Raw genomic sequence first — 17162 nt, 5'->3', positions numbered from 1 at the left:
GTTGTACAGAGTCTACCGATCGGCTTCTGTACAACCACCCTGCCCATACATAGATCGAAATTTAGCCAGTCTCTGCCATAGTTCAGTTCCGTATCAATGGCAGCATCGCCTCTCTCCTCTCTTAGTACAGTTGGTTTCAGAGTTGGGCATAGACATGAAAATGGGGCTCTCCAGTTTAGGTTAATCAGCTGAGGGTTGTAAGACGATGAAAAGACCACCTTTAGAATCAGTAGACATAAATTACGGTTGTTTAACTGCTATTATCTCCAATCCGTTATGTCATTGCTTTTAAGAATGGGCTGTTCTATAGTTGTCATTTTTTTTAATGCAGAATTTGGAGCGGTTATATCGGTGACATAAACAAGTCATCATATGTTATCCAGGAAAGAGGGGAATCCCCCATTTTGTTTTTGAACCAGAATTTATTTTTGTACCATCATGGTACTGCTGCTACAGTAAGTTGTTAGGAAAAGTACTGGCTCAGCGCACAGATCGGCTGCCATGCCTGTACATGTGACAGGGAAATACTTTTTGTTTGGATGAATGAGGAACCAGTGGAATCAATACAAGTAACCGTCATAACTCAAATCTCTTCTAAATACTCATGTTTGCACAAACCATCTGTTCAGGAATATTCATCTGCTTTTTTTTTTCTCGTTCTGCTTCATCATCAGTCTGTCCACATGTTTTGTCTTGAGTGTCAGTCTATATTTGTGTCGTATGCATGTTCCTGTTCTGGAAGGTCACGTGTGAATTCTTTGTTACCTAGGAACTTTGGTGATTATTTTTGGGGAACTGTAATTGATTATTTACATTTTTTTTTTTTTTTTTTTTAGCCGGTGTGAGAATGCAGCATATCATTTGTTATACACCAGTGATCTCACTGATAATGCAGCCTATCTATTCCCTAGAGACCGGTGATATCACTGAGAAAGCAGGCTATACATCCACTAGAGACCAATGTCATGCAACCTATCCATTCATTAAAAAACAGTGACATCACTGATAATTCAACCTATCCATTGGAGACCAATGATATCACTGATAATGCAACCTAATTATTCATTAGAGACTATTGACATCACTGATAATACAACCTATACATTCATTAAAAAACAGTGACATCACTGATAATGCAACCTAGCCATTCATTAGAGACCAATGATATCACTGAGAATGCAACCTATCCATTCAGTAGTGACCAGTGACATCACTGATAATGCAACCTACCCATTCATTAGAGACCAGTGATATCACTGAGAATGCAACCTACTTATTTATTGGAGACCAGTGACATCACTGATAATACAACCTATCTATCCATTCATTAAAAATCAGTGACCTCACTGAAAATACAACCTATACATTCATTAGAGACCAGTGACATCTCCTGAGAATGAAACCTACCCATTCATTAAAAAACGGTGACATCACTGATAATGCAACCTAATTATTCATTAGAGACCATTGACATCACTGATAATACAACCTATACATTCATTAAAAAACAGTGACATCACTGATAATACAACCTAGCCATTCATTGACAACCAGTGACATCACTGATAATGCAACCTAGCCATTCATTAGAGACCAGTGACATCACTGATAATGCAACCTATCCATTCAGTAGTGACCAGTGACATCACTGATAATGCAACCTACTTATTTATTGGAGACCAGTGACATCACTGATAATACAACCTATCTATCCATTCATTAAAAATCAGTGACTGAAAATACAACCTATACATTCATTAGAGACCAGTGACATCACTGATAATGCAACCTATCAAAATATTTTTTCCCTAAAAATATTGGTTTCCTCCTGTCCAGCAAATTAGTTTTGCTAAATTTGTCTTGTTATTTAAACCTTCGAAATGTCTCGTGTCTGTGTTTAATGTTCTGTCTCTCAGGATTTAGTAGTTCTGGCATGCTTTGTTAAAATTCCTCTTCTAAAGCTGTAACAGAAGGTTTGCGAAATTTATTAACATTCTGAATCCACTGGTGGTCTCATCCATTCTTCTGGCCTGTGCGCAATTTTGTTCAAAACAAATCTTAAATACTGCTAAAGCCTCGTACACACGATCAGTCCATCCGATGAGAACGGTCTGATGGACCGTTGTCAGAGGTTAACCGATGAAGCTGACTGATGGTCCGTCATGCCTACACACCATCGGTTAAAAAACGTGGTGACGTAAAACACGACGACGTGCTGAAAAAAACGAAGTTCAATGCTTCCAAGCATGTGTCGACTTGATTCTGAGCATGGGTGGATTTTTAACCGATGGTTGTGCCTACTAACGATCGGTTTTGTCCCATCGGTTAGGAATCCATCGGTTAAATTTAAAGCAAGTTGGCTTTTTTTTAACCTATGGTTAAACAACCTATGGGGCCCACACACGATCGTTTTGGACTGATGAAAACGGTCCATCAGACCGCTGTCCTCTGGTTAACCTATCGTGTGTACGAGGCCTTAGAAGTATTTGTTTTATGGGATGTTCCACGTAAGATTGCAAGTCAAATTTAGGATTTTTTTGGTGAAGGAACACAGAGGGGTGGATTTACGAAAGGCAAATAGACACTTTGCAGGTGCAGTTGCACTCATTTTCTCCAGAGCTAGAGTAAATGGGGCGAAGCTCCACTTTGTAAAGAATATCTCATCAGGCTGAAGGAAAATAAAAAAAAGACAGCATTTTTGCTTAAACTTGATTGGATGATGGAAATCAACAGAGCGTTATGACATTCACTAAGCTCTGGGGAAAATGAATGCAACTGCAGTCTATTTGCCTTTAGTAAATGAACCCCAGAGTATCTCATGCACACACTCTTGTCTGTACCTAAAATACAGGCTGTTATTTTTTATTTTTTAAATTATGGGCTGTAGTATCAGATTTACCCCACAGGTGGCACTCTAGGTAAAATCAGATTTAGTTACTGGGGGAAAAAATGTGTGTGGGGGCATAGACTACTTTTGTGCATGCCTACACAGGACATCCTTTAATGATAATCTTTGGTTGACTGCAAAGTTTCTAAAGGAATTTTAAGCCTGATCTCAGTTCTTCCTTTTTATACTATAAAGAGTTAAACATGTTATATGTCTTTACACCTATTATAAGCCACAACATTCAAGGATAGCCCCTTTTATCCGCTCTGTTCATATTGCACACATAGAATAATATCCATTGTAAGGGTTTTAGGAAAGTAAAGGATTATTCCATTGCTATTTTTTTATTTGTTGCGCCATTATTTCCAGTCCAGCAAGAAATATCCAGGCTTTGCTTATCCCTTTCCATAGATCATTCCCTTCCATTGCCACCCTTGTATTTGCTGTTGGCAAGAAATTCGAGCTTTTGTATGAAAGTATTAGTAATAGAAAGTGTTCTGACTTCCTTAGTTGCTAGAGGAAACAAGAACACTTGCTTATTTAAAACTCTTTTCATACACAAGGGCATCTGTGTAGTAATTGCTGCGTCAGGAGCCCATTTGTCATATAATCCCTAAAGAAACCAAATATCCCCCTTAGATTGCCCTCACCTTGGACACCTATCATGACTGTTTCCTATTCGCTGACAATGTTCTCATTAACTCAGGAGGTCATCTCGGAGCAGCGGAGAACCTTAAGTGAACTCCTGCAGCAGTTGCTGAAGGACAAGAAACAGAGGGAAGAAGAGTTGTTGGCCGTGCTGGTGAGTGCAAAGAGGATCTACTTCACAAGTCAGATTAGTGAATTCTGTTGTCCCCCTTTTCTTTTTTTTCCCTTTTTTTATTTCTTGAGGCCCTGGCCAGTAAAAAAAAAAAACACTCTTCCATCTCACTCGTTTAGTACAGGACATAGCACTTGTACTTATAGACCATAAGTTATATGCTGTAACTGTGAGGACAGCTTTTGGATGGGAATCCCGGCTGTGTGTATGCTCCTCGCAGTTTTTTTCTACGGGAAAACTGCCCAAAAAGCGCCGGACAAAAAAAGAGAACCAGTTCTCTTTTTTTTTCCCGCCGGGAAAACTAGTGTACTTTTTGCCCGGCGGTTTTTGGCAGTTTGCCTATGGGAAAAACTGCGATGGAGCATACACGCGGCCAGGTATTTCCGGCCAAAGCTCCATCACAGTTTTCCTGTTGGGAAAACCGGCCATGTGTAGGGGAAAGACTGAACTGAGCAGGTTCTCGGCTTTCCCCTCTGGATTTCCGACGGGAACTTTTCTTGTTGGAAATGCTGTACGTGTGTATGAAGCATTAGACTCTGCTAGCGACATTAGGTGATGGACGTGGTCTCCTCTGGAGATGTATTTTTCTCTTTAAACCAATAAAAAAAAAAATCTCTGATGCTTCTATCAAGATCTGACTACTTTTTACACTAGGCTATTTAGCAGTTTCCAGATTGGGGTGTACCTTGGGCACCCTACCACAGGCGGAGCCAGCCTGTAATGTTTGCTTTGGGAACTGGATCCTGCATTAGATGCTCAACTTGGTAAATAATGCAATGTTTGTAGTTTGCCAGACCCTAAAGACCCCTTTGGGGTTTACCCACTCTGACAGGTGAAGCCTGAACATTGATAGGTCCAGCATTGGGGATAAGTACGACAGGGTTTCCCTGTATATTAGCACAGATTCCTGGCTCTTACCATCACAATCCACAGTGTGTAACACACATGCAGTTTTACAGGGAAAGGATTGGAACTCTCCCTTTGGTGTTGCTAGTTTGTGTTGATGCCCTGGAGATTGTACTTCGCCAGGTCTCAAGGGTGACCTTCCTCTCTGTGCACAAGTGTGGCATTTTGTGGTTCAAGGCATGGTCTGTTGAGCCTCCATGTAAATTACATCTTTTACTCAAGTATTTCAATGGTGAATACCTGTTTGGTGAGTTCATTGATACATTTATGAAAGAAGTTACTTGGGGAAGAAATACTTCTACACTTAAAAATTAAAAAAATAAAATCTACTACAGTACTACGTCTACAGCAGGGGTCCTTCTGGGTCTTCCAGGCATCCTCATCTAAGGTAAGGTGGGTCCTTCCTTTTTGTCACAAGTCTTGGACCCTATAACTCTTCAAGCCTATCCAGAAGCCCTCTTCACAATGAAGGGGCACCCTCTATTTCGGGCATGTGGGGGTGTCTGTTGGCATTCATGCCAGACTGGATCAGAGATGTCCCAGACCTGTGTCCAATCTGTCATTTCCAGGGGACACAATAGAATTTCTATTCCCATCCTTTTTCAATCTACCAGCTCCACCTCAAAGGCAGGCAGACCTGGGATGTTGGATTTCAAGCTCAGTCCTAAAATACAGTTTCTCTCCTTTCCCTGGAAGGTGGTACACATGGACACTAACCTGTCAGGCTGGGGCTTGATCAACAATTCTCTACCTGTCCAGGGATATGGTCCCCACAGGAACCTACGCCCCCCATCGGTATTTTAGATCTGAGAGCCAGAAGACTGCTTCTCCTACACTGGACCCCTCTACTACACATCACCAAGCAATGGTGCAGTTGGACAAGGCCACGGCTGTGGCCTGCATAAACTATCATAAGGGAATCAGAAGTCAATCAGCCCTGAAAGAAGCAAGCTTGATTCTCTCCTGAGTGGAGGAACCATCTTACAACTTTCTTGGCCATTTACATACTGGGAGTGGAGAATTATCAAGCAGACTTCCTAAGTCGCCAACACCTGGATTCAGGGGAATAGTTAACACCCCCACGATCTTCTTGATGTGGTGGTATTAAAATGGCAGCCTGGGGCGCACTGTACCATGTAAATGGCTCTCACACACTATTATTTAAGAGCAGTTCAGTGCAGCAGTAAAGACTTTCACCGCTTTCAGTGCAGTATATGAGGAATGACTGCAGTATAATGCCTTCACACTAGCCAGAGGACCCTTGGAAAAAAGGTATGTATCAACTTTTTTAGGGGAGAAGGGGGGGCTGGGGTAGGAGGACATAAGAAAGCTAGACTTGTGCTTTTTAATGTTTCATGTGACTTTCCCATTCTGAAATCTGTTTATGCCTTCACTTAGCTGGAGATGGATGCAAAGAGTGAAGCCAAGCAAGAGAACTATTGGTTGATTCAATATCAGCGGTTATTGAACCAGAAGCCTCTGTCCCTCAGGCTCCAGGTAGGTTGTCTTTTTATACTAATTGCATATTTTTCAGTGTGCTTTGAAACTAAAGCCAAGTATACATGTACTGAAAATCATCCAGTTCAGCAGGGACCAGACAACTTTTGATGTGTGTGTACCGCTGTCTGTTCAACAGAAGCCAGTCTAATAACTGTTCATGCTGGAAAACCCTGCATGTGTTCAGCTCATGCAGCCAATGGCTGTAGTGTTGATCTGTATATTCTGGATGGGGGAGGGGGGAGTCCAAACTGTCAGAATACAGTAGCACAGCAGGAGAGATTCCTGCATCAACATCACTTGTTTTGATATGGGGATCTGGTTCTATTGTTCAGCCCGCTGGTTGAACGAAAAAAAAAAAGGAAAGAAAGTGTATACCACCCTGCTTTAGAGTCGTGTGGTTGTTTTACAGGAGGAAGGACTTGAAGAGGAACTGGTGAATCTTCTGAGAGACCTTTCTGCAGAGAAGTATCTTCCTATATTTGCTCATCATCGTTTCTCCTTGGAAATGTTAGAGAAGATGGTTCCTGCTGGCCTTAAGAAGGTAAAGCACAAATTCTATCTGACATCTCATTGATACGCAAGTTAAACTCTAACTAGACTTTTTTGGATTGGTTTGTAGAGTATGGAATGTTTAGAACCTGTATTGCTGAGACTAATTTTGTCTTCTGGTGATCAGTCTCTTCAGAACAGTGAGGGGAAATCTTTGCAAAGAAGTTCAAGCCAGAGTTCTTCCTTAACCACTTCATTACTGGGCACTTAAACCCCCTTCGTGCCCAGACCAATTTTCAGCTTTCAGCCCTGACGCATTTTGAATGACAATTGCGCGGTCATGCAACACTGTACCCAAATTATATTTTTATCGTTTTTTTCCCCACAAATAGAGCTTTCTTTTGTTGGTATTTGATCACCTCTGCGGTTTTTATTTTTTGCGATCAGTGCTATAAAAATGCACTAATTACTGTATAAATGTGACTGGCAGGGAAGGGGTTAACACTAGGGGGTGAGGAAAGGGTTAAATGTGTATCCTGGGTGTGTTCTAACTGTGTGTGGAGGGGGACTGACTGGGGGAGGGGACCGATGCTGTGTCCCTATGTACAAGGGACACAGATCGGTCTCCTCTCTCCCTGACAGGACGTGGAGCTCTGTGTTTAAACACACAGATCCACGTCCCTGCTGTCACCAGCGATCGCGGGTACCCGGCGGACATCGCGGCCGCCAGGCACGCAAATCGGCTTCCCAGCGATGCGCCGTGCACAGTTTCCCCGCTGCGCGACCCCAGCGGAATGTAAACAAGAGGACGTCCAAAGACATCCACCTGGCACTTTGAGAGCCGCGCTGTGGACGTCTTTCGTCTACAGCGCGGGTCCCAAGTGGTTAACCAATCTTTTCTTTGCCCTTCAAAGACCTCTTTGTACTTGAATTTGATCGGGTGGTTTCTAAATACAGCAATAACATATCCACCAATAAATGGTACATGTACTTAAAGCGGTATTAAACCCCAAACTAAAAATGTAATGTTTTGCAGCTTACCAATCATTAGATGTGGTGGCTACATGTGTTTTCTTTTCTTAGGCTTTTCCCCTCTATTGTCACCTGGTGATCTGGCCAGTAACACACCTCTTGTATAAGGCCCCTTTCACACTGACACGTTTTACAGGCGGTTTAGCGCTAAAAATAGCGCTGCTATGCTGCCTGAAAAAATCGTGCCCTGCAGTCTTCAGTGTGAAAGCCCGAAGGCTTTCACATTGAAGCGGTGCGCTAGCAGGGTCGCTCCAAAAGTCCTGCTAGCCGCATCTTTGTAGCGGTATAGGAGCAGGGTGTTTACCGCTCCTACACATTGTGTTTGTTGTGACTTGGATGAGGATAAGATCACAATTTTGGGCAAATTGCTGCAGAAAACTAGTTATTTCCAAAGGGTTCACGTTTGTTTTTTTTCTTTGCCATTGTATATAAACATACAGTGGGGAAAATTAAATAAATGATCCCCAAAGGCGTGGAGTTTTTTGAGGAATAGGGGGTGGTCAACCGTATCAAAGGCAGCAGAGAGGTCCAGGAGTAGGAGTACAGAATAGTGTCCCTTACTTTTGGCCTTTAGCAGATCGTTTGTTAGTTTAGCAGTTTCTGTAGAGTGTTGAGGATGAAATCCAGACTGAAGGGGTTCAAGAAGGCCATTATCGGCAAGGTGGACGCTCAGTCGGTTGTAGACTAGATGTTCAAGGAGTTTGGATAAAAAGGGGAGCAAGGAGATGGGGCGTAGGCTGTGAAGATTGGATGGTTCCAGTGAGGGCTTTTTAAGTATGGGGCTGACAACTGCATGTTTTAGAGAGTTGGGGAAGATGCCAGAAGAGAGGGAGAGATTAAAGATGTGGGTTAGAGAATGTAGAATAGAGCCAGAGGGTTAACGTAGCATTTGTGAGGGAACAGGATCCAGAGGGCAGGTGGTAAGATGGACGTTGGCAAGTAATTTAGCGACCTTGTCTATCGTGGTGGGGTTGAAAGAGTGAAGAAATGATTTGGACAGGAGGTGTAAAGCGTGGAGGGTATCTGAACAGTGGTGATCACCTTGCGAATTGTATCAATCTTCTGTTTGAAGTGATTTGTGATCTCCTGGGCAGTGAGTGAGTTAAGTGGGTGGAGGCAGTGGAGGACAATGTAGAGAATTGAAGGTAGAGTAGAGTTGACGGGACGGGATGCTAAGTAGTTAATGAGGTTGATGAAATAGGTCTGCTTGGCAGTGAGGAGGCTGGAATTGTATTTTGAAGGGCAAATTTAATACTGACTGAAACCTTTCTGGGACTTTAGTCTTGCGCCACAGACGCTCAAGAGCGCGGCTAGTATCATCTGTTTGCCAGGGTTGAAGGGGACCACAAAATGCCAAAATGTCCCATGAGCCACATGTAGCACAGCCCATTGAAATCAACAATTTTTTATACATTTTTATTCTATTAAATTGGTATAACGGTAACACACTAGGCTGGTGCGCCTTTTTCTTTTCTTCATTGAAATCAACAGCCTGCCCTATGCGTGTCACAGGAAAAGCGAGCCGCAAACCGTGCGCTGCCACTATGCTTGGTATGAATGGGTCCTAAAAGTGAAAATTGTGTGTTAACACAAGAACAATGAGGCTCCATTCACATGTATGCATTTCCTTGCATTTCAGAAATGCGCTGCACTAAAAATCACAGTAAAAAAAACACACTAGGCTTCCACTCTAAAGAAAAAAGTTCTGAAGCTTCTTTGAGGAGATTGTGTGTAGGGCAGCCTATTGAGATGGATGGGCTGCTCTATGAGTGATGAGTGAAAAAGCTCCAAAACGCCCTTGGAAAAAAAAAACATGTGGGACTGTGAGCTCCCGCTATGCAGAGACATGGGCTTGACAGTTGAGTGTTTCTGTCCGCCCACTCCTGTGTACTTGTATAAAGATGGCCATACACTATGCAATATCTGTACAATTTTGTGTGGATTTACCAGAACTATGGATTAAGAGTACCCACCTATCTATCCATTCACTCTGTATGCAATCAGACAGGCCCTTGCACTACAGAGTTGATGGTAGATCTAGAAGAGATTGTATAGTGTACAGTATGGTGAACTTTACAGAATCCAGGACACACCTGTTTTTAATACTACAACTCTAGCCAAATAGGCTGTTATTTCATCTCATCTGAAAAAAACATACACCTGGAATTGGGTGGGTAGGTAGGAGGGTGGATCATGCAGGGTGTGGTGCTATTGAGGTCAGCTGGTCAACTTCCTGTTTCATGACCTATAGTCTGACCAGGAAGTAAGGCAGAACTAAGGATACATTTGGTAAACGTCCATGGACACAGCAAATGTATGTAGAATTAATGGAAAGAAATACATTAATGCTATATTGGTACATAAAGGAGCTTGAATTCAGAAAAAAAAAATTGGTGAACAACGGTGAACTTGGCCTTTAAGGTCATAGAGTGGCCTAGCCAGGCTCCAGACCTTAATCTTATAGAAAATGTATGGACGGAGCTGAAACTTCGAGTTGCCAAACAGCAACCAAGAAACCTTAAGGATTTAGAGAAGATCTGTATAGAAGAGTGGAAGAAAATCCCTCCTGAGATGTGTGCAAACCTGGTCACCAACTACAAGAAACGTCTCACCTCTGTACTGCCAACAAGGGTTTCTCCACCAAGTTGTGCTTGGGGATCAAATACTTATTTTACTCACTGAACTGCAACTCAAGTTATAACATTTGTATTGTGTGGTTTTTCAGGATTTTTGGTTGATATTCTGTCTCTATCATTTAAAATAAAACATTATAGACCTTTAATTTCTTTTTAAATGAGGAAAACGTACAAAATCTACAGGGGATGAAATAATTATTCTCCCTGCTGTAAATCCTTTTAATATTCAAGATAAGAAGATGTAAAAAGCAACACTATCCGTTCTCTGTGATTGCAGATTGGAGTGGAAGAAGTTGGCCTGCAGATATCCATCATTGAACGAGCCAAGGAGATTTGCAGACACAGAAAGGGTAATGCCTTCTTTTCATTAAACATAAAATGTAATTCTGCCCGATCCTGGGTCTGCAATGCCAGTCTGTGCTGAATATTAGTAAAGAAGTTTACCAGAGACCATTTATAACATGCACACAAAGAATATTTGCCTATGGGACTTTAAATGAGGCATAATACAAGTGTATTACAGAAATAGACCCATACAAGTGTATAGTGTCGGGCAAGACCATTGCCACCCGAGTCACATGGTTACCTAGTATTTGCAAGGATAAGTGAGGATTCTCCAGCCGCACGGGTCAAGGTCACAAAGGAGAAGAAAGGCCCTCCCCAATTTATCCCCAGAGGGAAAACTGGCATCTCCCAGCGCCATGTTGGTCCGTAGCAAGGGGTGACTGAGTTCCACTATTCACAGACAATCTATATATATAAAACTCAACGTGTCTGTGTGTGTATGTATGTATGTATGTATGTTCCAGCATCACGTCCAAACAGCTAAAGATATTAACATGAAACTTGGCACACATGTTACTTATATGTCAGCAACAAACATAGGATAGGTGGTTTAACCCTTACCCACCCCCATTTGCCATGGTCGGGGTTTTTCTTTAAAGTCCCATTCAACTCTATGGGAAATACATGTTACTTCATAACTTCCAAACGGCTGTAGATATTTCGATAACACTTGGTCACATGTTACTTATTTGTCCACTTAAACTATAGGATAGTTAATTTATCCCTTAACTACCCCCATTTGTGAGGGTCGGGGTTTTTGTTTAAAGTCCCATGCAAATCAATGGGAAATGTATGTTCCCACATAACTTCTGTACGCCTGGAGATATTTCAATAATACCTGCTACACATATTACTTATATGCCAAATAAAAATATATGACAGTTAAATTAACCCTTACCTACACCCTTATATAAAAGATGGGTATATTTATATTACTATGATTTTCCTCCCCAAAAGGTTAAGATAGGAAGACCGGGCAACGCCGGGTATTCAGCTAGTTTATATATAAAATCCAACTGTTATCTGGCAGGCTCACTTCATAGCTGGTCATTGTTCAGACTTTTGTCTGTTCTCTGGTGGGTCATCAGCAGTCGTCCCGCCCCGCCCCGCCCCTAAACACGCCCTCATAAATTATCTTATGACACTGTTAAATGTTTTATGCGGAAATAAAGCGGAGTTCCACCTAAAAATGGAACTTCCGCTTAACCCACTCCTCGCCCCCTTACATGCCACATTTGGCATATCATTTTTTTGGGGGGGGAGTGGGGGCTTCAGGAGAAGGGGACTTCCTGTCCCACTTCCTCCTTCCGCCGAGGGGCTGGAAAGGCGATTAGCTTAATCGCCTTTTCACAGCCCCTCCCTGTAGGCGAGCGCCTGTCCAATCGGACGGCGCCGCTCGCGCAGTGGGTGCCCGGCCGTGAAGCCAAAAGCTGTCACTGCCGGGTGCCCACACTAGGAATGAAGACGCCGGCCGGCGAGGGGGGGCGAGGAGCGGAGCCCCGGCCGTCGCGTCGCTGGAGCCGTGGAGCAGGTAAGTGTCTGTTTATTAAAAGCCAGCAGCTACACTTTTTGTAGCTGCTAACTTTTAATAAACTTAAAAAATGGCTGGAAAACCCCTATAAGTTACAAAAGTAAATATTAACAACTACTTTATCATTGCAGCCTCATCTGTGCCCATCAGTGCAGCCTCATCAGTGTCCATCAATGCAGCCCCATCAGTGCCCATCAACGCAGGCTCATGGGAGCTGATTCTCCTCCCAGCGATCAGCCAGGAAACTGGCGAAGGGAGAGGAAGAGGGGAACCTGGAAGATCACACAGAGAGGATCTCCTCTGTCACACAACGTCCCACCTCCTGGACTGGCTCCTATGTTAGACCGCACACTACTTACATTTTCTGTCATTGGACCAGTGTGCTGTCATAAGAGCCGGTCCAGGAGGCGGGATTTTGTTTGACAGTGGAGTTCCCCTCTCTGTGTGATCTGGCCGGTTCTCCTCTCCCTTGCCCACAGTTTTCTGGCCGATTGCAGAATTGCCTCCCATTCAACCCTGCCTGCCAGCGGCGCCAGTGTGTGCTGCCAGGGAAAGGGGAGAGCTAAAGGAACCTTTTTACTTTGCACTGCATAGGTAAAGCAAAGGTTCAATTCAAAGTGAATCCACATTTTTATGTGTTTAACTATTTGACTTTGTTCTGCTATACATATATTGTGGTTACTTTCTTTATCTTTTCTCTGAATATTGTACTTTTTTTAATATGTGCTTTGTTCTTATGGTAGCTTCAATGGACAAACTGACACCTAGTTGGCCGGAGCCCAGCAGTCCAGCAGCTAGTGATCTGAGTCCAACAGCGCCCCCTGACCTCTTACCTGATGTGGCCAACAGCAACTCGGAGTGTGTGGTCTGCATGGAGAGAGAGGTAGGTCCTGAATACACAGAACAGATATTACTGCAGCAGTGAAACCATAGAGTTTTGTTTGTGAAAATGACCCAGTTATGGGTCCTCGTGAAACCTGCCTCCCAATCACTGATGGTGACCTTTGCAGTGCTCCACGGATGTTATATTTTGGGCAGATAGTACATGTCAATGTAAAGTACAAGTCACATACAACAATTTTATCAGTACATATGAGGAAAAGATAAGACTAGGATTGCATCGGGCATGATCATAAAAGATTATTTCCAGGTAAGTCTGTTGGAGCCCCTCTGTGAAACAAGCACTCTACAATATTCCCCTGGCTCTAGTTTGCAGGTACATGTGCATACCTCTGAAACCCCCAAAAAACTACCAGAATAAAATGAAAAGAGTTTCTTCTCCTTGTCTGTCCTCCCTGCTCTGGTTTGCTTGAGCCATTCTGCATGCTATAGAGAAGAGGTGATGAATAATTTGTTGAGGTTCAATCAGTAAAAAAAAATTCTTGGTCCAAGTCTCATGTTTGTGCTGTGACTAAGAAAGTCACATCACTGCCCCCCCCCATCCCCTACATCTGTGTCCTCCAGTACCTCTTTCACATCATAGCCCCTCTTCACGTCACATCCCTCCCCCCCCCCCCATCCTTACATCACCAACCAACCTCCCACCCACTCCTTTACGTCAGTGTCTTCAATTTCTTATTCATGGTCTGAACCATGGTCAGCTATTTAGGGATGCCGGATCTAGAGTCTTTGATGTTGTGTAGTCATGTCTTCCATTAGATTTAATGAGCGTTTTCAAGAAGACCTCTTCACCATATTTCAAAAATTTAAATTCTGCTACTACCCCAATAATCCAGTTTGGCAGGAAGGACTGTCGTTTGGTTACCAATCAACAGGCTCCACAAGCCAGTAATAAAGATTTGAAACAGCTGCAGTCAGTAACTCGGATCCTTCACAGCAAAAAATCTATCTATTATAGATAGGCAAGCCATACTCTGACTTATATTGTACATTTGTGAGTCTGTAATTTGGTCAGGGCTAGGCATAAGCTTCGAGTTTGAGTCAAACCCATCGTCTGTTCACCGAATTTCGAACGTTATGGGCCGTTCGCGTAAAATTCGAGTGGCGCATCACGGCCCATAATTCACTGCGGCATCGCAGTGCATTACTGGCTGATGATTGGCCAAGCGTGCACTATGACCCGAATGCTTGGCCAATCACGGCGCCATAAGCAAAGAGAGCCATAATTGGCCAAAGCCAGGGTGGCTTTGGCCATTTTTTTAGGGGGTGTAGTACACGCCACACACTATATAAGGCCGCCTGTGTTTTGTTGCGGCAGTGGTGAAAGACACAGAGATACATGTTCCCTGGGGCAGGACCCAGGTCCCCAAACCCTATTTAGGACAATAACTTGGGTATTAGCCTTTAAAATTAGCACTTTTGATTTCGAACGTTCGAGTCCCATAGACTTTAATGGGGTTCTAAAGTTGGCGCAAACTTTTGGTCCGTTCGCAGGTTCTGGTGCAAACCGGGGGGGGGGTTCAGCTCATCCCTAGTCAGGGCTATTAGAGTTAATGGCTGGATGACTCATTCTGGCAGCCCTTTGATGCCTCCCCCTGGTGTTTTGAAGGTTGGAAAACCTTCTAGAATTAGTGAACGGGGGTTGGGTAGGAGCTGCCATGTATATTTATGAGGCCTCAGCCAGTCCCAAGTAGTGGGCTGGCAGGGGACCGAGTCCACCTCATAAATGGACATGGGCCATGCCAGTAGGGTGGCAGATGGAGATGCAGTGTTGCGAAGGCTGTTGGTGGCCCTGAGGGGTACCCCCTAGTCTGGGGGGGAGTAGACCTGGTTGGGGCGCTGGAGAGAACCTGCCAAATATGCATTGGAGGAATCTTTCCTGGAGGCACAGGAGCAAGGAGAAGACAGAGTAGTTCAACACTGGTGGGAACTAACAAAGGGAGAAGACTGCCAGTCTCCCTCAAAGACAGCCGTGGGAGATCTCCTGAGAGTCAGCTGGGTGGGCTGGTCAAGAGTCAGTTGGGTAGACTGGTGTGAAGAGGAAGCCAGGAGGGCTTGAAAAAAGGCAGCTGCAGCCAGGTGGGCTGCCAGAGCCTGTATAGATGGTGTTGGGATAAGTGACAACAAAGAAAACAGGAGGGAAAGTTACATCCATGTATGCTACTATTAAGGGACTGTGAGTTTCTGCCTGTAATGGGCTGTTACTGACAAGAAGACAAGAAGACTGTTAAGTTCCCCCAGGAGTGTACCAGCAGAGGCTGAACAAGAAAGAGGCAAAGGGTGTGCAGGAGGAAAGTGAAGAGGAGTATATAACTTCTCATCCCCAACCAAGTTGTTAACTCCCTAATAAACAACAAAAACAAAGCTCCGGACTGTTCCCTGACTCTGTGCCTGTGAAGATTCGGTGCACCTGGCTGTGCAGGATGGCTGTGACCCCGCCCCTTATGACGTCACAGTCCCAGGCATGATGGGACTGTGACGTCATAAGGGGCAGGGTCACCTGATGACATCACCCGGCGACTCCGCCCCATGCCTATGCAAGTTGTTGCTGCCGCGCACACGGCATTACAGCGGGAGAGAGCGTTGAGTCAACATTGGAGGGAAGAAGACGACGGAGAAGACCGGACCCCTGCTAGTAAAAGAGCGGGTAAACGAGCAGAAGATAGCGGAGGAGCCTGGCAGAAGATACCAGAGAGCGGGAGAAGTCTAGTGTGTTTTTTTTTTTTTTTTTTTTTATTGACACATTTTTTTCCCAAGAAAACACTGGTCCTGTTTTTTTTTTTTGCCATTTTACAGCTCAAAAACTTCATGGTGGGCATGAGGCCATAGGCTAATATGGAGAGGTGTTTTTAAGCTGCAAAAAACCCTCATAAAAGTGTCTGTAAAAACGTCCTTGGGCATCAGGCCTTAGTCCTTATGTGCATATTTATTTGGTTTACTGACTCCAATAGTGGACATTTATAGTAGTGTGAGAGAGGTTTAGAACCTCTGTCAAGAATTATTGCTCTCCGTGTACTTAGATTTGCTTTCACTTCCTGTCCAGATGACAAGTGTCGGACAAAACAGGAAATTAAAACAGAACGGGCAGCATTAAAAATGTGACTGGCATTTAACCCTTCCCTAGCTTATGTACAATAAAAATGCATGAAAAGGAATCCAGGTTTTAAATGAGCCCAAAACAATCAGTAAATTGTACAGGGACCAGGTCCATAAAATTGTCTCTTATGTGCTAATGTATCTGTTGTAACCATGAATGATGTTCCTGTTTCAGGCCCAGTCAATATTCATTCCCTGTGGTCATGTTTGTTGCTGCACCAACTGTGGGGATGCCCTCCATGCCTGTCCACTCTGCCGAGGAGTTATTGCCCAGCGCATCAGGATCTACCACAGCACCTAAGAGAAGCCTCCAGAGGGTGAGGAAGCGATGACTGCTGCATATGAAAGCCATGAAGGAGCAAGACTGGGAAAATTGAAGCTGCTGAGTATTTATCTGTAATATTTCCTGCTTACTCTGTGAATTATATACGCTATAGACCAGTACTGTGTACAACCATCAGTCCATTCATAATATGTCCGTTAGTTTTTACTCTATGCTTACCTCAGTGGAGGTCTGCTGTATCACAACACTGTGTGCGTCCACATTCATTGCACTTATGCTGTGCTGAGTCTTTTGTGTGTCAAGACTCCTGAATGTGATATTTTAGTTTCTGGTGCAGCTTGATGGACCGAGGCAGCCCCTGGCTTTTTATATAGTCCTGGACACCCCATCAGTGAGAGCTCCCCAACAAAATTCCCAACTCTGTTCCTGTCCACTTGTTCTTACCCACCTTTGTGTGCTCCAGTGCCTCCTGTTACATTTTCTGTAATGTAATAAAAATAAGAATCCAGCAGGGATGGTGGGAGACCCTTAGAGTGGGCATAAAGTCTGTGGACCTGGAAACTCAGCATAGCTATCTCACCAACAGAGGCAGATGCAAGAAATTGTCCGGTGGTAACACCCCATCTAACACAGGGGTAGGCAACCTTGGTTTTATAATTGTAGTTTCACCACAGCTGGGGTGCCGAGGTTGCCTACCCCTGATCTGGCATCTACATTATTAAAGGAAACCCAATGTA

At 43.8% G+C, this 17162-nt stretch overlaps 1 protein-coding gene across 3 annotated transcripts in view; it reads left to right on the top strand.

The window, feature by feature from the left end:
* LRSAM1 (leucine rich repeat and sterile alpha motif containing 1) overlaps positions 1-17162 on the top strand; it is a 96734-nt gene extending 79572 nt beyond the window's left edge. For all 3 annotated transcript variants that reach the window (XM_040324340.1, XM_040324338.1, XM_040324339.1), the window contains 6 exons: positions 3594-3689; positions 6012-6110; positions 6523-6654; positions 10548-10620; positions 12890-13029; positions 16318-17162. In XM_040324340.1, coding sequence (XP_040180274.1) covers positions 3594-3689; positions 6012-6110; positions 6523-6654; positions 10548-10620; positions 12890-13029; positions 16318-16443 — 666 coding nt within the window. In that variant the 3' untranslated portion in view covers positions 16444-17162. The remainder of the gene's footprint in view (positions 1-3593; positions 3690-6011; positions 6111-6522; positions 6655-10547; positions 10621-12889; positions 13030-16317) is intronic.

Source organism: Rana temporaria, chromosome 9, assembly GCF_905171775.1.
Source record: "Rana temporaria chromosome 9, aRanTem1.1, whole genome shotgun sequence".
Lineage (NCBI taxonomy): Eukaryota > Metazoa > Chordata > Amphibia > Anura > Ranidae > Rana > Rana temporaria.
This window is presented reverse-complemented; position numbering and strand designations above follow the sequence as displayed.